This window comes from Barbatula barbatula (assembly GCF_947034865.1).
Source record: "Barbatula barbatula genome assembly, chromosome: 19".
NCBI lineage: Eukaryota > Metazoa > Chordata > Actinopteri > Cypriniformes > Nemacheilidae > Barbatula > Barbatula barbatula.
In genome coordinates, this window is record NC_136782.1 from 11,298,830 (window position 1) to 11,320,045 (window position 21,216).

At 38.5% G+C, this 21,216-nt stretch overlaps 1 protein-coding gene across 6 annotated transcripts in view; it reads left to right on the forward strand.

The window, feature by feature from the left end:
* Window positions 1-1,646: 1,646 nt before the first annotated feature.
* cadm1b (cell adhesion molecule 1b) overlaps window positions 1,647-21,216 on the forward strand; it is a 149,743-nt gene continuing 130,173 nt past the window's right edge. For all 6 annotated transcript variants that reach the window (XM_079482225.1, XM_079482227.1, XM_079482226.1 and 3 more), the window contains exon 1: window positions 1,647-1,737. In XM_079482225.1, coding sequence (XP_079338351.1) covers window positions 1,662-1,737 — 76 coding nt within the window. In that variant the 5' untranslated portion in view covers window positions 1,647-1,661. The remainder of the gene's footprint in view (window positions 1,738-21,216) is intronic.

Genomic DNA, 21,216 nt, shown 5'->3' on the forward strand with positions numbered 1-21,216 from the left:
AACAAACAGTTCTGGGCTACCCCAGAAATTTCGGTTGTTTTCATTGTTCTAAACATCTTTCTTTGTGTTCAACAGAGCATGTAAATTCATACAGGTTTGGAACTACTTAGGGGTGACTAATTCATGACAGAATTTGTATTTTTGGTTGAAGTATTCCTTTAATTATTCCTGTTTATTATTATGTGTTTCCCTGCAATGCCGTGGATTGAAGCGCGCGCAAAATAAAGATGAGGCGGAGCCGATGTCTGCCGCTGTTGTCATATGTTGTCGTGTGTTTCCCAGATATCATAGCTCGTGTAGAGGGGGCTCAGCAAAGGGGGTTGCCGAGATGTTGTTGCATGTTTTATAAAGATTGCAATTTCTGACTGTTTCAATGGTCAGCCCTCGGGCCTCCCTCAAAAGCGGGGCCCCAGGCAATTGCCTGCCTTGCCTGCCCCATTCCCACGCCTCTGTATAACCTTTACATGGCAAATGCAATGCTCTAACAGTTAATCTATACTTCTAGTTCATTATGCGTGCACCTGAAAATCTAGTTATTCTAAAAGTTATGATAGGTTTTACTATATAATAAATTACATGTTAGGTAGGTCAACTAACATTACATTTATCATATTGCAGTGTACCGAATTGCTAGTACTATAGGCCTACTAAATAATTACCATGAACTGTGCACTTAATATGTGATTATTGAACATTTTTGTATTCCTATGATTAAAGTAACCTGAAACATAGTCTCTACGATCTGTAATGTAGTGCTGTTGAACAAAATACACTTAAAATGTGATGTTAAAATCTGTTCTTCAGGCAGTGGAAAACGGGATGCTTAAGATTTAATTTGCATTACGCTAACTTACAATGACTGACAGGTTAATGCGGTAGAATGCAACCGAAATGATTGCGCTCATAAATCATTACAAATACTCATACACAGATGGATGAGTTTTCGCCGTGATTTATGGGTGAGCAGCTGGACAACGGCAATGACATTTTTCCCCATATCTTTGTGATGTCACTTCTTTTTGTTGTTCTGCTCCTTTAAACAATTTGATTTGTTTTATTCTTTCTGTTTCTGTAAACATAATATATATATACATACACATATTGGTAATGATAAACATTTGAAGGTAAAGTTGAAGTTAGTTGACTGTGAATTACGAGACTGTTACGCACACTCTTGAACACAGGGGGCGCTGTTTGTGTGTGAAACGCTGTGATTTCCAGCATGCGCCAGGGACAGCCTTGAGACAGTCACATCTGACCAATACATACCTTTTGTATATTCTACTTTCTAAACCCATTGTATGAACGCATTTAAATTCAGTCTAAACTTCAGAGATGTTCAAAACGATTCTTTGTCCGCAACAAATGTGTGCTCCGTACTGTCACCTATGGAAATGCAGACAGTTACAGTAGTTCAAATGGCCAGTTTTAACACCATTTGTCATAAACGGCACGATATTACGTTTTAAAATACATGAAGGTAGAAGTACCTATCAGTCGCTTATTGTATTTCTCATGTGACAGTGTTTGCAGTAGAATTGCACGTTTAGTGCGCGGGTGCGCGAGTGTGCCCGTGTTTACTCCCTCCTTTCTCCGCATCTCATTATCCCGCGAGCGTCTCTAGGTGATATAGCGCCGCCAGTCTGAAGCAGGTGTTCAACATGGCGATCTCGGGATTCGGATCTCACTCTATTTCACTCTTTTTCTACGCGATTTTAGCAACGTTTCTGCACACAGGTAAGACAGCGGAGTGTGCATGCACGCCTGTGTGTGATGTCTAGGGCAGTGTGGTAACATATGCAATTCACTGGAGCATGATGCTCTCCATATAGTATTTTCTCTCTATACATTACGCTTAAAGATATCTGCGTATTGAAGTGCGACTTATAGTTGAACAGTCTGCGTGGGAAAAGCCAAGAAGTGTTGTTAACCACGCTTGACAGTTCTGCAAGATGTTTGTGGTTCTTCAGGAAGAGAAAGTACTCTCCCGTACTCTCTAGGCTTTAGGATGCCTAGTGTTGCTGATGCGAGGGGATAAGTCCATTTCACTCAGCCAGAAGTCAATACTGCACGCTGGTTGTCTAAAAAATGCAAATGCGCATTGTGGATTTTTGTAATGTGATATAAAACAATACATTTAGAGAATGTTTTATTACCCAGAGGTAAATGCCTTTAAACTACCAACGCGCGCACTGCAGAATAAAACAGTCCGCTTCAATTTACTTCACGGAGTGAGAGAAACATTGTGCGCAATATCATGCATTTCATTTTTTTCTAACTTGAGCTCTCTTCTATTTCGTGTGAGGTTTTTATGGACTCTTGTATATTCTACTAGTTAATGCAAAATGGTTTTGGTATACTTAAAAGATGCTTATTGTGCTTAACGCTCCTCCGCTGTACCGAGATTGCTGCGAGATTCGCTCCGTGCGCTTCCCGTCCATCAACAGGTTTTCCGCAAGTTACTGCGCGTGCTGAAAATAATCCTGCCATGTTGGAGTCATTTTCATGTATTTTATAAATAAACATTTCGAAACATGCCCTCGTTTAAAGCTTAAACTCAGTTGTCATAACTAAACTGACTGTAGCAGTTAACAGCGCATCGCAGGAGATACCTAGAAGAGCAACAGTCAGTGTGCTCACGTTAGTTTGAGACAGATCTTTGGATGCATCTGCCGCCTTACTAAAACAGCATTATGGCATTCTGTTTCTGCATGCATGACAGGTGGTTTTCCTGAAAAGCCACTTCATTTTTTTCCTCCTGAATCCTGTCCTCGTATACTGTGCACTAAAGCGTCTCATAAGAGTCCCTCCAATAGCCTATCCTTTCTTACATATGACATGAAATGCTTTTGAGATGTAATGATAATACATGCAGTTTTATTCTCAAATATGAATTGAGAAATGTGTATTTGTTGGCTTGCTGAACCTTTAAAGATGATGTAGTGTAGTAGAAATATACATACAAAAACATACAAAAACATACACACATATATAAATATATATATATATATATATGTGTGTGTGTGTGTGTGTGTACTGTATATGTCTGTATATATGTGTTTGTGTATAAATGTCCGTATGTTTGTATGTATATGTAAATATATATATATACACATTTATACTGTAAGTTCACAATTTTAGAAAAAGCTCCACTAACCAAACAACTAGAAAGAAGCTAAAGACCATGTAGACTGCAGTGAAGAGCCGGAGTCTTAAAAGAGAAATGTATATTAGTTTTACATTTAGCAAATACTGAGCATTATATATATATATATATATATATATGCACATTTGCCCTACTAGACCAATAAACAGTTCATCCATATGTATATAAATAGAGTAAGAGATAATACAAATTCAGAATTCTCACAGGTAAACAATGCTATAGTACTGAAATGGGATATTCATGTAAATTGCCTTATGTCAAGGGTAATTTTCAGTGTGCGTGACTCACAGGTAAAGTCTCCATTGGTCTGTGAGGAGCTGGAGTTGTAAATATTAGAAACGCACTGCAGCTTTTGCATAATTCACGATGTCCCGTGATGAATGTTATGGAAGATGAATGTTCTGACACTTCCCACAACAATCAGCGCTAATTTACAATCTTCTAAAATCATGCGAGAAACCCTCAGAAACATAGCCGGAGAGAAAAGACTAGTCAAAGAAACGGAGTGCGTATACGGTTGCGTTTGAAACCATTTGCGGTGAATTGTGTTCCTGCACGCCTGCGCTGAGATTGTCACACTGTTACTTATTTGTTTTCTCAAAATGGCCTGAATCCCAACAAACTGGTGATTGGCAGTATATTATAAAACGTATACCCCCGGTGCATTCGGTTTCCAAGGCATCATTTTCCTTTCTATTTAAAGCCATAGAATTTATAGCTCATTAGATTTACATTATCCCTGCTTAATAAGCCTTGTGCTGATTGCTAAATAATGCACAACACTACATTATGGTCATACCAGATGCTAAAGTTGCCGAGACAAGTTTTCATAAGAAGTGTGAAGATGATGAGGTGTTGTGAGAAAGTTATGCTGCGCGGCAAAATTCATGTTTTTTTTTGACGTGTCATTAAGGAACTTGAATGGGAATAAGCGCATCTCTCTTCAAAGCAGTCTTTTTAAATTCAAAGCTGCCTTTAAAGTTCTATAATTATGACAGCTCACCAATTCTGCTTCATTTTTGTTTATTTCATAGAACAGACCGACCATATTTTAATATGAGTCTGCAATCTGTTATACAGCTCCATTGAGGTTATTACATATTGCTCATCCACTTACATAACGTTCACAACAGAACCCTCTCCGGCGAGTAAACACGCGAGCACAGAGGAAGATTCAAAGAGCTACAAAAACCTCTCCTATCTTGCTTTTCTGTTTATACCTCTGTGTTACTAAACATCAGAGCTGAAGTATCCCTCGTCGGTACTAGACCGTAAACAAAATGATGCTTGAAGCCGATAGACTATCTCTGCTTTGGAAGGGATACTGGTGGTGAACTATGCAGCGGCACATAGTCAATTAGTTGTAACAGATTGAAGAAAACCCCAGTGGTGAGTGAATGCTTCATTCATGACACTGCTGGAGTATTGAGAGTGGAATATGATGATGGGAGGGGGCTCCTGTCTTCTGCGATAAATATTGTCATTGTTCGCATTCTGCCCTGTCTTTCATGGACCCAGCTCATTCCGTGTCCTAGTTGTTTGGCACTGGCCATGAAAACATTTCGTTGTTTATCAGGGTACAAAGTTCACGGTCTGCTTGGTTTAAAGCACACTGAAGAGCTACGGAAAGCTATGTAGCAACAACCTAGACGACGTAGATACAATTGATCGGTTTGTAACGTTCTTGTCATTTCGGGAGGTATTTTGATCGATGTCACCAAAAGTAGATGCAATTTGTAAGGGTCATTCTTATAGGGGTAGTTAACTAAAAAATGAAAATGATTTTATCATTTACTCATCCTCCTGACTTTCTTTCTTCTGCAGAACACAATATATATTTTGAAAAATGTTGGTTCCCAAACAACATTGGAGCCCATTGACTTCCCTTGTATGGACACAAAACCACTGAAACATTTCTCAAAATATCTTCTTTTGCTTTCCAAACAAGAAAGAGTCATATACGTGTTTGGGGTGATAAAACGATGACGGAATCTTTAACGTTTGGATTGAATTGTTGCATCAATGAAGATTTCTGTTATTTCTGTGAATGATTATTTCAAAATAATCCCTTCCAACCACCTGTCATATTTCCTCACTACTTTTTATGAGCTCATCGATTCAAGGTAGATAAAATCAAATACTATCTCACCATTTTCCTTTATTCAACATCCTGGTTTAGCATTTCAGTTTTTTTTAATTATGGCACATTACGTAAGCAAAACAGCATATGAATTCCATTTCTTTAAATAATAACTAGCTGTAAATTATTTTCCTTCCATTCTTTGAGATCTGTTCCAAAAACCCAAATTTGGAGATCATGGTTAACTCCTGTATTGTACTGGTATGGTTCGAATCTGTTTACAAACGTTGTGCTTCCCATAGACCTTTAAGAACGTGTCTTTATACGCAAGTTGTGATGACCTAATTCATGTCGCCGTGCTCTGGAGTGTTTGTCGAGAAACAATTTCAGAAACATTTGAACGATGACATGCCTCCGAAGCTCGACTCTAGATGTGACCCACTTAGCCAGTGATGGAACCTATAGTGTCTCAGCCTCGTCTCCAGAGACCCCCGCGTTCACTCAAGCCTTGTTTTTGTTTTGGTCTTTGTTGTTATATAGCATCTCTTCCTCCTCCCCTTAAACAAAATTGATTGCGATCGCAGCGCTTTAAAATATTTAAAGCAGAGAGGTGCGAGCTAGTTAGAATCCGCTGTGACATCGTGAATGCATTCTCCAGCGCAGATCGCATCACCATCGATCAATTGAGACGTAGAGTGGGACTCCAGCTGTCTGAGTAAGAGAGAGTGACCAATCAATAGAACATACAGATGGTGACTCAGAGGGGAGGTGCTATTCAATAGAGCTGCTAAATACCTAAGAATGTCAGGACGCTGGATATTCACAGTGGTTGATCTCATCACCTCAAGCAGAACGAGGTTCTGGGACGGAAACATCTGTCTGCACAGTCATGATAACATCCGGTAAAGCATATGGATACTTCTTATAGAATAGTGCTTCTTGAGTACTTTTGCTTAAGGATGATGGGCATCAAGTTAAATAAAATGGTACAAACAGTAAAATGTATTTAAGGGGTAGTTCACCATCTTTCTTTCTTTGGAAGACAAAATAATAAATTGCGATGAAATGACTCAGTGATTTTGTGTCCATACTGTTTAATGGAAGTCAATGGGTGAAAGTGTTGTTTAGTTACCAGCGATCTTAAAATTCGTATTTTCTGTTCTCCAGAAGAAAGAAAGTCCATGAGGGTTAGAAATGACAGAATGTTTTATTTTGGTTGTAATATTCTCAATAGGGCTGGGCGTTTTATATCGCGATTCACCTTAAGCATATATGTCTAAATCGATTCTGTGTTTTATGCAGTTTTTCGGTGAACAATGGCTCTTTGATCAGTAGGAAGTACATGTCGAGCTAAAATCACTACGAAATTTAGTTTATTACGTGCATTTGAAAAAGCAACATTCGTCAAACATCATCATTATAAATACTGTAATACTGAATCAATTGTTCAGAAAAACTGAAATACTGAAGATACCTGCAAAGTTTCGAAGAACAGCGATAGACTATGGGACTGTGGGTACATACTTTTCCACTTTTTCCTCGTCTTTTTGTAGAATAAATAGTGGGAGTAGTTTGTTCACATTGAAAGATCTCAAAAAGCGCACTTTAAGTTCCCTAATGATGCACTTTTTCAACCGAAAATATGAAGTGTGGAACTGTGGACACTTCACACACTCAACGGTTGCAGTTTCACTTACGTACGTATAGTTAGTTGCATTTCATTGTTTGCATTTAGCATTTTTCATTTCCCGTCTTATGCCCTTTTTGTCTGACAGACCCTTTAGGAAACTGCAGATCGAATGAACTGCATTGATGTGCACTCAAAGTTGGCTAAAAAGTTGTGTGCTTTTTGAATAATTAGGTTAATATCAGATAACGTACCACACTTGTAGTGCACAGCTTACTTATGTGTAATGATATCTAGTGTGTAGGCATAGTGTTGCTATAATTTGACATTTATTTAGCTGTTGTCTGATAAAATACACAGTACCGCATAACTTGTGACTTATTAAAGATTCGATAATACACAATAATTGCAGAAGGGCCACAAACACAGTTTCTGTCAAAGGTTTTTAAAAAAGCTCAAAAGCTGTGTTTTCTTTATCCTATTGGGACACGCTATCTTATTTACAGTTTTACATAGGTCTCTGTGTATTGATCTCTGGTCCAGTGGGGGAATGGTGTCCACGTACTGATGCCTCTTGTGGTTGATTGAGTAATGGTACAGTATCATATGTGTCGGATTGAATAACCGTAGGTCGGCAGAATTACACAAAGGGATTTTTCTCTCAGTTTCATAGGCGTTTGTTTGGCATGACATGTTATTAATGTCATTTCACAGCATTAAGAACACAGCTGAAACCTTTTCCTTGCTGTAGATGTCAACCCTTGTGTAAGAAGCGTGCGCCTGTCTCATTCATTTCAACAAATGTTAACGTAATGCGCCACGTGTCCGTGGCACAGTTCTGATAATAAACTCGCCAAGGTGTTGTAGAACATAGCGGTGAACCATTTCCCTGTAGGGATATTTGCTTAATTGTATTAAAATTGTCACGTCACTTGAATAAATCAGGTTCGCTTTTATATTTCTCCACTCTGATGAAGTCTGTGGTGGCTTTTAAGGCGGGGATTTAAAAGATAAACTTCAGGACAGTCATATTCTGAGACATCACACTTTGGCTTGGTCTCTTTTGAAAGATCTTAGTAGTTTACTTCTCATCTATTCAATGGGGATGTTATCTCTCTCCTCTGCTCTTCTCTGTCTTTTTCCATCCAGAGCTTTGAGCACTTAACACAATAGCTATTTAAATGTAGCTGAACAAGGTTATTGATTTGTGTAACACAAAGGCAGAAATGTAATACAGGGGAGTATCACAACTTAAGTTAGTTTGTTGTTTCGCCTGACTTTTATTTGGCGTATAATAGAATTCCAAATGTAAAAGTAAATTAGATGATAACACCAGCAAAACGGTGTGTCACCACTAATATATAACAGTTTTTTCCAGTGTTGCGATTTTTGTCAAGTGAGTAGAGATTTAGCATGAGATAATGCAACATCTCCGGATCACATGGACCGTATAAACCTTTTTGCTAAACGTAAACAATACTGGTCCAGAAGTAGTTTAACACTACACAAATGCTATATACAGTATATTGTATACACATATAGACTGCTCTATACCTGTATGCATTGTCGTTCTTTGTTAGAAAGTGAAGAGAATTGATTTGTTTGGATGGTTCATTCACCTTTTGTTTATCGCGAAGTTTTCATCTCTTACAAATAAGGTTGTTTTCGAGTTGTATTGTGTTCAAATTGTTGTTTAAATGTAATGCTTTCAACCTTGAAATGCCAGTTTAGTGCCTCATAAATACGAATCAAATCCCAGATAGCACAGGTACGTCTGTAAGATGTCTGCTAAAGATCTGGAAAACATCTGCTGTGTAAAAACATCTAATAAACATCTTAGAAAGGGCAGCCGTTTTCATACTGTATGTCACAGACATGGATCAAAACCAGCACGTGTCAGAGAGTGACAAGCTTGAGAAATATCTAAAATGGGTAGGAAGAATATTGTGAACCAAAGCCAGAGTAGTTCCACTGATAATAGGGGCTCTTGGGGCTGTGACACCCAAGCCAGAAAATGGCTTGAACAGACATCTCAGTCCAGAAGAGTGCAATCCTAGCAATAGCTGAGATACTCGACAGCATCCACTTGTTAAAAGATTGAGAGGAACCGGGCAGTGAAGGGATTGTGTTTTTATTACATACAGTTTTATTCAAAGACATAGTTGATTTTTTTATTCAAAACGGTTGACAAATTGTCAAAAACTATAATACTAACTTTAAAGAGCTTACCATAGAAAATTATTGATAGTGAACCTTAACTATATTGCAACATAGGTCCCATTTTGGGATACAGTCAACGTGACTGTAATTACAGCATACATCATATCCCAAAATGCAAAGCCATCCAACATACAAAACATACAGTAAGTGAGAAGGATGCTTCATGCCACATAAACTTTATATTAGGCAACAAATGTGACGCAGATAGAAGAGAGCTCTGACTGGCCTTTGAGAAACAATGGCTAATTCCTCCTGACAGGGAAGAGGTTATCTTAGCCTCTGTAATTGGTTTGCTGCCATGGAAGTTGGATTATTTGTAAAACCTCATTCAGCCCCTCACATTTTATCAGCCGTGCGGCGTCGAAAGTAAAACTCTCTTTTTCTTTTCTGGAAAAGAGACGGCTTAAAAAGAAGCATGAGGACATTCAAACAGTGCTCTGCTTGAGATGGGAAATAGAAATGTGGAGTTTCTCTTGAAATTAAATAAACCATATTCCAATCCCCATTTGCGACAAAATGTCCCAGATAAAAATAATTTATATATTAAGTGTATTGCAGAAAATGAAGGATTACATAGAAATGACTAAAATTGGCTTTTAGATAATTATATATCTTTGGTTTCAATTCAATATTATTGAACATAAAACCATAACTGCAATCCATTTTTCAATCTGATTCTTCAATCTGTTTTTTTGTTGTCAGACGTTTCTGCGTCTACTCCTCACATCTTTGCCGAAGGACATTTATATTTTAGGACATTAAACCGAAATTTCAACCGCCTGACCATGAAGAGTTCGATAATGAAAGTTTAACGCACACGGTCATCTACTAACTGCTAATTAAATCATTTGATGAGATTTGTCGGCCGTCACAGCTTGAGCGTATTTGTTTATTCACGCTAGTACAAGGGATGATTTGACAGGGATGATTCAAATTTAATTTTGGATGGTCTCATAAACATAGCTCAGGTGAAACAGCTGTCCGGATGAATCTTTCAGAGGGCTAGTTTTCCCTGCCCCGGCACATGCTGACAAACACTGAATTTTAATGGTTGTTGGGTTTTGTTCAATCAGTGTTTGTACTGTGTTTCCCATCGTAAGCAAACAGTCATCTTCAGAATTTTGAACATGTTGCCATTTGTGGAGCAGCGTGAACCACGGAGAAAAAACTGCTGATTTTGAAGATGAAGAAATCCCGATTGCACAATAGCAGTTAATAGAGATTGTCTGCACAATTTTAAAGCACATGCAATTGTTTGCTGGGGTGAGTACCTGCTCTTGATTTTGGTCCTCAACATCTTTTGCTGAAACATATGTAATTCGTTCCTGAGATGTTTGGCCTTTTCTTGTGTCTGGCTGAAGGCATTCATTTAGGTTAGTGATATGGAAAATTACCAAGCTGATATGGAAATGACAGTCAACGTGGAAATATCATAATATACAATGTATATTAGATCTTCACTTGAGTGAAATGTTTCTCATTATGTTAAAAGGTTTTGATCTGAAGATATATGCTTAAAAATGTGTTTCATAGATCAAAATATAGCAAATTGTGCACATTTTTTTTGAATGATATTTTTTAAATGAAAGACTGACAATATAAATTCCCTCTTATTTTAGAGATAAATTATGGTTAGGGTTTGGGGTAAGTATAGGCTTTTATACAAAATGTTGTTCAACATACAAAGTACGTTGACCAAAGAACATCTCTCACTTGGAAAATGAATTTCGAGCGAAGAAGGTCATATTCTCTATTGTATCATTTTGTCATTATTAGATGTTTTTACTCTTGCTTTCACAAAGCACAAACGCTTCCACTTAAATCTAAATGCACACGCCGGACCTTTGCTTCATTCTTTATAGGGCTAAATTGGTTAGTTAGTATAGCCATTATTATGATGAATCACACGTTCCGGGTGGTGTGGGATGTTCGTGGCACGAGGTATTCCTTGTTCGGTGCTTATGTATAATTATGCACGAAGGTTTCGGAGACACAGGGGTATGTCATGTACAGACAGAAATGTATGTTTGTTTTTCTCTCCCCATTTGTCTTCTTCCAGTCAGTCACCTTTCTGTTATTCATTACGTCTCTTCATTACTGACATCCGTTAAATCTCTCCCAGCGAAACCTCTGCGTCGCCTTGATGGGGATGTTATCATACTTTTACAGTGGTCTAATTATGGTGCATTAAGCCAACACAATGACATATAAGCTTGTCACCGTATGCAAAGTGGTGCGACGACACCGTTCTTTGTTTCTTTTAACAGTTGTCCGAAAGGCTGGGAGAGGGTTTGTGTTCTGTCGCAGATGTAATTAGAGCCAGAATTTATGGGACCAATCAGGCTTTCAGTCAAGCACGGCCTAGTTGAAGGTGACATGCGGATGTATTGCTCCATAATGTAAACATCCTGTCAGAACCGTGGCGCTCGCCGGCATGCTGTCACAACCCTTTTAAATGGGCTTGTCTCCACAAGCCTTTTAAATCATTATCAGTCTAGCTGGTTAGGTCACATGGCGTGTAGTATATACGATAGTCTGGCACATCTGGGCCCCCGAGAAGTGACTTTGAACCGGTGCTGAGGGTTTTCTCTAAGAAGGAAAGAAGGTGGATTGAAATGGGGTGCCACATTTTTAGGAAGGGAAATCAGTCTTTCGGGCTAACTTGGAACTCCATGGCAAAAAAGGTTTTGTAAAGGTGCTGTGTGTAATGTTTTGGATAATCTGCAATAATAACACACATAACTAAGTGTTCAGAGGTGTATAAAGACATTACATTATGAAGCGTTATGTTTTTGTTACATAAGACTGAGCTATTTCTATCTATACACACCGCGGGTCCCCTTACATGGAATTCACCATGTTGTTTCTACAGTAGCCCTAAACGGACAAACTGCTCTAGAGAACACATGTGGCGAACGTGACGTGACGACCATTTTAGTTCTGTGTCAGCCACCGCAGTGCTTCGAAAGGGAGGGGTGGACTCAACCTCAGCTAGATTCCGCAAAAAATTCATGTCTTGAAATTAACTTGTTGATGTGGTTTTCCTTGTTTTACTTCAAGTGAATGACACGAGAGTCACGTGACTAAATGATGATGCTCGGGCGGTTAACCTCTCCTTTCATGATACTTTGTATTTTCAGGTCGACCTTTTCTACACAGCTCTTATGGGTCTCTCACAATTATTATGTGCCAGCCTTTCCATGTGACCCCTGTGTCTTTAGCTGTTCTGTTTTTTCCTTTGACAGCTTCTGGGCACACACTCATAAATTTGCATTCACATCCTGGGTGGCTCATAATGAATACGTTGAAACTTATTTTTGAGTGCATTTGCTGATTCTACCCCACCACGCTTACCGGAGGATTCATGGTGCTGTGAAAAGCTCTTCTCTCAATTCTTAGAGAGCTCTGAAATATTGAATGAACATACATTTCGCAAACATCCTATTTTATCGAGCTTTGTTGTGTGCCTTTAAAGGACCGTTTGACTTCTGCCTTTAAGGACTCTCGAATAAAGCCACTGACCGTGCCCCGACTTCCTTTTGTGAAAAGAGCCCATTATGGGCTAAAACGATGGAGCTGTTTTTAAGGTGCGAGCATATCTCCCCAGGTGAACCCACCATAGGCCTGCCAGATATTTCCTATCTGCAAGGACACAGAAGGATGAATGGCTTCCACCGAAGCTAAGCGCTCTCCAAAGCTTTCATTTGCACCTGCAATTTATCAGCCATCACCAGAGAGCTCCTTAATGTCGTGCCAAGGATCTTATTAGGGATGTCCTTTATGAGCTTTAATGAGACTTATGTCTTCCTTGAGTATTTCATTTTCCTCACATGAGCTTTTTGGTTAAACCTCTAGGTGAAGGAAATCTCTAAACAACAGAGCCCAAACTTGGTGTTCTGGTGGTCAAAATGTAACAGGTGAAGGGACATGTGATCGATGTGTATTGTGTCTTATGTCCACGATAAAATAAAGGAACCACTCCAATCTTGCCTTTAATCAGTATTCCTGCATGTATTGTGTCAATGCAATGTGGAAGGCTGTGAGGATGCAAAGATGCATGAAAAATCAAGCTTATTCCGTTAATCTGGTCAATGTAAAATTACTATTGCGTTGTTTAAACGTGAATATTAACTTGTTTTCCTTTGCAGTATTCAAGATCTGACAAAAACTGCATCTTTTACCTTGTCTGAAGTTTGTTGTGTCTTAAATTTGGTAGAAATGTTGAACTAGTTCAGAGATTGAAACAAAAATGATAGTTTATCTTAAACACATATATAAATAGTAAGCAAGAAAATAACTAACTGATACTAAAATCACAACCATAGATAAATGAATATTCTACTTTTTTTAATGCACTGTGTGTTATAGTAGCTATATAAACCGCTGGAGGTTTTATGTGGCCAAACTTAACTTCCGGTAGACCTCGGCAAAGAGTCAATAACTGTTAATTAATTGTGATTTAATTTAATACAATTACTATACTGTGCAATAACATAATAAAATACATTTATATGTATATAAATTAAATCTCAAATAAATTGTTAAATAATAACTAAACACAGACTGGAAGTTAACTTCCGATTAAAACCGTCTCCACAAGTAAGAAAACAAAAACATGTGCTTGCATTATCATTAGCAAATACAGAAGCAAATATGTCATAAAGGATAAACTAGACTGTTAGCTAAAGCCTAATGCCACATACAGCCCTGAATACCAATAGCAGGATAATGTCATAAGAATCATTATGTAAGTTTCATTAGCACAGTCAGAGCAATATCACATCATAACCATGCATGACTATCTAAGTACTGTAGAAGAGCCAGTGAAGCAGGCAAATAGATTCAACGTTACAGATCAATTTATCAAATTAGATTGAAGCTGTTTCCATTGACAACAGTTATTCATTACGTGAACCCAAACCTAACAATATAAAAATATTAAAATGTGACTAAATGACAAATACAATGCAGTCAGACGACTATAACCAAAACAAACTTTTCCAGGAAAACAATGCTGGCGTGACGGAAATTGAAAGCCACGGATGAAAGACCCGTTCCTGTGGTGTTTTCCTGTGAGATTTTAATTAGAAGTGTCAAGTCAAATTAGATATGATGATCTCAGTAGATACAAATGGCTTTTTGTGTTTTGCAAACACGGGCCGGCTGAAGTTTCAAAAACACTCTGCGCTCCGTATCCTGCTTTAAAACTGCTGCTGAAAATATTTCGCCCTTAGAAATAGGAACAACAACTCCAAAAATACTTCCAAATGGGTGGTTTTCTCGCCGAGTTCCCTCGCTACCACCAAAGGCTGCCAGTGAAAAGGTTGAGGAGCCATCTGTCAGCATTTGTGGTCCGCTCCAGCAATCTGCTTTGGTCTTGCGGACCATGAGACTGCCTGGTATCCGGTTACAGAGCGGTTCGCCGCCTCACACACAGAGGCGTGGACCTCTAAGGCTCGCACCTCGGCTGCCGGGACGTCTAATAACAGGCTCGATCACATCTGTTTACTAGCGCTGAGCTCCGGGGGGCTTTTCTGGTTTGGGGCTGTTTGGTTAAGATGGCGACGGCGGTTAATTAGTTTATTCATGTTAGACAGAGAAGAGATAATTGGGAAATTGAAACACTGGCGAGTGAGAGGCAAGTTTATGGATTTTGTGTGTAAACAAAAAATTTTGTGCAAAAAATGTGAGCTCGTGCAGGATTGATGGCTGTTTGGTGTGTACAGGAATGATAAGAAGAGGTTCTTGGTTTGTGTGTTATACAGCCGCGGAAAAAAATAAGAGACCATTTTTTCCAATAATTCTCATTTCTCATATGAACTCCCAGGATTGTTTTGTTGCTGAGCTCAGCAGTGTGTTGTTTTATTCTCAGAATATACCACATTGTTCACATTGTTGATTTGGACGCTCTTAATGTTCCTGGCATCCTTCTGATAGATTTGTTGTGTTTTTGAAATCTAACTATGGTCTGTTTCACTTGCATGGAGATCTCCCTGAACCCCATGATGTGAGTTCCAAACGCAAACACCACATGTAGAATCAACTCCCTTTATCGTGCTTCATTTAGACTACACCTAAAAATATGCTTCAGTCCAAATATTTATGGAGCTTACTGTATATAGATTTGAGTTTAGGTAAAATTATTATTTTGTGTTATTCTGTGAATTACTAACTATCTTTCTCCCAAATTTCGAAAAGAAATATTGTTTCTATTTGCATTCATTTTCAGAAAATGAAAACTGGAGAATCAGGTCAAAAATAAGAGAAAAGATGCTCTGTATTTCAGTCCACAAACACTGCAAAGAAAACCAGTTCGTACCGTTTGTACAGTGCCTCTGATTAACAACTTCAAAGGCCATTTTCTCAATATTTAGATATTTTGGACCCTCAGCTTCCAGAGTTTGAAACGGTTGTATCGCCGCCAGATATTGTCCCATCCAAACAACCATACACCAATAGAAAACTAAATTATTAAGCTTTCAGATGATGTCAAAATTTCACTTTCTAAAAATGTGTTGTCCAGGGTCACTTATGTGCATATTGACTTGTATCGAATATACAATAACAGTTATACTGTAAAGTTTCACACCCAGCGTGCGTTTAGCTCTACGCCCGGCTCATTGTGAAAGTCAAGAGACCCTGTAATGACACCTGGGCCTGAATAAATGTAGCGTCCCTACAAAATTCAATTCTACAGTCAGTTTGAAAATGAAGGGAGGAAAATTGGAGCGTAACTTATAATAACCTCCCATCTGCCGGTACCAAAATAGAAGGGTATTATTATGTCCCTGCCAGAGGGAAACGCCCTGTGTTTAGCCTGGTGTTGCGGCTCTGTGGTGATCAGAGGCTGCGTTCTTTCGGTTCTAGGTTTTTTTTAATGAAGCTCAAATTAGCCCGTCACGGTCAGCCTATGAAAATCTATTCAAGCTTGTTTTATATCGACTCCACGGTCCCCAACTTTACGGGGTAAACATGTGTCCTCAAATCAGAGCGGGTTGTTTTTGTTTATAGTCGTTGGTATTATTTAAAAAACAACAATTGATTGTTGTTTACGTTGGGCGTTTGTTTGTGCATAAATATTATTTGCCGTCGTTCCCTCTCCCGCATTGTTTGCCATCTAACTCGTGTCAGACCAGATTAAACAAACCATGATCAAGACGCAGTTTCTGACGTTTTCACGGGTCTCTATTCATATCTGTGAGTCATATTCCTAAGTAACAAAGTCTCTGGTGTCTCATATGATGCAATTCATTGTAATGCACTGTGCCTTTGAACTCTGTCTTTCATGTCAGTCAGCCAAACAGCCCATTTTCATTGTTTTATAATACCCTTTTTAGTCAGTTTGGGCTGTTGAAAAACATGGTCATGCCACACTGCTAGGCTCAAGTTTGCTTATTAAAGGCATTTGTAGAGTTTGCCATCGCATCTTTAGAAAGATATTGTGTAACATAAATTGTGGCTTACAACCATGTTGAAAAAAACAAAGTTTTATCTTAAAAGGAGAGTTCATCTAAAATATCAGATTTTGTGTTCGGTAGAAGAAAGAAAGAAAGAAAAAAAGAAAAAAAGAAAGAAAGAAAGAAAGAAAAAAAAGAAAGAAAGAAAGAAAATGACAGGTTTTAAATGACATGATGATGAATAAATGATCAAATCATATTCATTTTTGAGAAACCCTTTAGGTTTTCATTTGCTCTCTTTTTAACATCATTGATTCGTATAAGATATCAGAGACATCTCATCTGTAAATGTTCTCTCTTATGGGTGACCGACCAATCGACTAGTCGATCTTCCTGAAGCCGTGTATAATTTGGCTGGTTTCTGGTTAACCTTACCCTAAACAGTCACTGTTAGTTTTGCATTACCCGCATTGAGGTTTAGTTCTATGGTGTGGGTTGGGCAGCATTGGCACGGTAGTTATTAAGTGAGACCTCCGAGTTCACCTCCAGCTGGAAGAGGGTCCCGCTCGGTGACCGTGTGGGGGTGTGGAGTGCATTCTTGGAGGAGGGAGGTCAGCAGATGGAGCGGGTGACACAGATTCCAGCCCTCTGAGCCGGTCTGCATGGGCACCAGCATTAGTCATGGTCGAGCAGCGCATCTCTGATGACATCCAACACACTTTATACACGAGCTCATCGACACACCTGCACAGATGGAGAGAACATTAGCTTTTTATTTGTTCTTTTATTTGGCTTTAATGTTTAAGTAGCATCATTTGAGGTTTAATGTGCACAGATATGAGTCCATTTATTACCTTGTCTGTTTTATTGCTATTCAAGATCTTTGGAAACATTTTTTTAGGTTTCTGCATGCCGTATGTATACGTATACCCAGGGCAGTATGGAGGGATAGGTATTCGTCACTTTTGATCCTTAATTATTTTCAAGCTCTCCTGGTACTTGACTCATACAAGGAGGTCAAACTGTTAGGCCAAGGGAAAAACACACCATATTGCATTCAGCCCCTTTTATTCAACCACAGCCGACGGGCTTCACTCGGCCGGTGGAGATTTGGACAACCCCTACCGTCTCCACCACCTGTGATATTTTCCATCTCTGGAGGGAGTTTTTACGGCTGGTAACTCTCCTCTCATCGCCTCTACACCTCAATGCGGTTCTGCAACTTAAGTGGGTCGGATGAAAATGTTAGATGTAAATTATTCAGAGTGGCACTTTCTGAAAATGAACTGGTTGAATAGACCCTTTTCCCTGTTTTTCCTGTTGCCTGTGTTAAATGACATGTCAGTCACTCAAGTAGGTTTAAGTTCACAAATTACCTTGCAAAATTCATGTCATGTATCATGCATTAGTGTGGGCCCTGGGGTATCCATTTCAGGCATAACCTTTGTTGCATTTGCTCGTATTAGTTCGGCGGGAAGAGGCTTTTTAGATGTGCTTAAAAACGCTGACGCGCGTTAACATACAGGAACATGATTCAATGAACAAATGTTGGATTTTTATATCGATTTCAACCTCGTTGACATCTTTTATTCCCTTTAATAGTGAGCATTGGGCCAACAGTGCAGCTCTTTGTCCAATTGTTACACTCTTTATGATGTAGTACATTAGAAGCGTGTCTGTAAATGTATGTTCCCTCAAATCAAACTGGGTCTCTTCAACAGATATACGCTCTTCATTGTTCATCTCTTTTTTGCTCCCAAATATATCTGTGCTAAAATAGGTCAGAAAATGATGCCCTCGTTGTAGTTTACCACAGTTTTTCAGCATCCAACCATTGTCAAAGGACATGCTTATGATCTGGGACGCGCAACATTAGCTTGGCATCGTGAAACGGCATGGCTTGGATCAAGAAATCATGCTTAAAACTTAATTTTCTGGGTTAACTAGTAAAAAGTGTAGACCAGTTAAAACATTCCGGTCAATTTCAAAGGTTCAGTCTTGTTTATTCTTTTCCAAGCATGCACTAGGGCATGAATCATTTATTTGGTTGCATTGTTCGCGAGTTTTATGTTAATTGTTGTGATATTTAGAAGATATTTATCTCTACTCATTTGTAAGTTGGTTGTTACTACTTGTTTTGTTTTATAACAAGGGTCAAGTCTAGTGTAAAGTTTTAGGTACCCCATGTGATGAATGTAATAAATATTTATGTATTGTTGTCAGTAGTTTAAGTGTTTAAGTGAAATTTCATCACGAATAACTCCCCTCAAGTTGTTCCAAACCTGTATACATTTCTTTGTTCTGTTGAACACAAAGAAAGATATTAGGAAAAATATTAGCTACTGACATTTCTGGGACATCGTTGACTACCATAGTAGGAAACATTTAAATGGTACTCAAAGCTGCCCCAGAACTGTTTGCTTTGCTTAAATTCGTCAAAATATCCATAATAATTTTGCGTTTAACAGAAAAATACCATAATATTTTCTATACTTTGGTAGTCTATGGTGTAGAAATGTCAGTTGCTGACATTTTTCCAAATATCTGTCTTGTTGTTCAACAGAACAATGAAATCTATACAGATGTGCAACAACCTGGGTGGGTAGTTTATTAAAGAATTTGAATTTTTGGGTGAACTGTCCCTTTAAGTTTATGCACAAGCCATAAAAACGATTACATTTATTTTATAGTGTCTTGAGTTTTTTAACTTGGCTCTTAAGTTTATGCAAAAGCTGTTTCCTTTATTTTTTAGGGTCTTGTTTTTAAGCACCATCAAACTCCTGCACATTTAGCATCTGAACACGGTTGTGTCTGCTAAGTTGGAACATGAAGGGAATAAACACAAAATACAATTCCACGGCACACAACCCGAATTTCAGCATTTTATTGTGTACTATTTTCCCAATGCCTCCTGCAGAAAATAGCATATGATTGTGTGTAAGAGACAGGAAAATATTGATCAAAACCCTGTAATGCATTTATAAAAACACGATAAAACACAATATCGGTGCCCCTGGCTTTCACAAGTTCTTAATATGACAGCGAATGAATCACCTCATTTGTAATGCGTTATGTTTCTCACGATGGCTTATAAATAAAATGATCACCTCGTTCTCACAATGAAATTTCTACCTCACTTCCCACTGGGAACGATCTTATTGAAAGTTTATCAACTGGAAAATATACTGTGCGATTTGCATAACGATGCTGGAAAATTACAAAAGATGACATTCCGTTCGTTCTTAGTTTGTGTGTTTCATTGAGGTGGCTGGATGAGCTGAGCAGTGGAGAGATGCATTAAGAAAGACATGATATTCGCTGGCTCCATCACTTGGACTGTGTATTAGGTCAAAGTAGGTCCTGCTGGTGGCTAGAGGCAGCAGCTTCCTCACCCTGTCATGTTCTTTATTAATGGGCTTTTAGCAGAAAGCCAGGGGGGAAAGAGACACGCAGTTAATTCCTCAATGTACACAAGTGAACCTCCTCATCCATAGTGACCTGTCCTTCATTGGTCTCTTGGAAACTGGCCAGAAGCAGGAGCAAAAAGTGAAGGGCCATCAATATGACCCTCCTCTATTAGTACAGTGGCTTAGCAGTTGGCACTTGAGAGCCTTTATGCTCATATGGGGAATGCTGATTTGAACTTTTACGGATCCCACCCCGCTTAGTTTTTTCAGATTGTTCTAGACTAGTGTTCTTTTTCTGTTTCTAAATATAAAAAATTAAATAAACATTTGACCAAAAATCTGTATTTAATAAATGGTTACATCAAAAATAAAATAATATCAAGTAGATAAAACATGAAACCAAAATCAGTATTTAACAGATAGTTACACAATTTGTTTTAAATAATAATAATAAGTAGATAGATAAAATAAGACATGTTATATACAAAATAAGATAAGATAAGTTAAAATATATTTTTTATATTTAATTAATTAATATGAATTCATATTGAATCAAAAGTCGGAAAATGTATCTTTACTGTGGCTTTTCTTTCAATTGACATCAGATTGGCTACTTGGGCAGAATATCCAATAATCGCTCTTTTTCGGAGTAAACCACCCACTTTTCTAGACCCCGCCCTCTTCTTTCTCATTCAGTTTCACTCAGGAATATGTCATAATACTAAAGTAAAGGCGACTGTGACTTTGTTCACAGAACTTCTCGGATAATCCGTTATTTGCTTTCTGGTCAATTATGCAACATTACCAGGTTGCAAGTCCAATTCAATGTTGCCTTTTAACTTCATTTACAATTTTAAATAATACTCCATAAAGCATATAAATCAGTGGCAATCTTTTGATGGTAAACGTCTTCGAACAGAGTATGACAGCTTTTTATCATTTTACTGCGAGAGACGTGAACAGAATAACTTGTCAACATTTGCATTAGCCTGGCACCCTAACACACGATATTCGGAAAACCGACTGTGGTCCGTAAAGGTCAGATCCCGTCAGGCTCCCATTTCCTTCCAGCCGATCTCGGCCCTGTCAGTCGCCCTTGTACGTACACTCTTCCTGATTTAGCCAGCGTCTATCCATCATTGACATGACGGTAATGTGGGGTCGAGCTTCTCTTCAGTTCATCCCGGCTCTGAGCGACTGAGTTGTTGTTATGGCATAATGTGTCTGTCAATCTGTTTATAATTGAGCTGTGAGCTCTATTTTGTCTCACTGCGGCGCGGCGAGCGGGGGTCAGAGAGAGAGTAGGAGGTCCAGCCTCT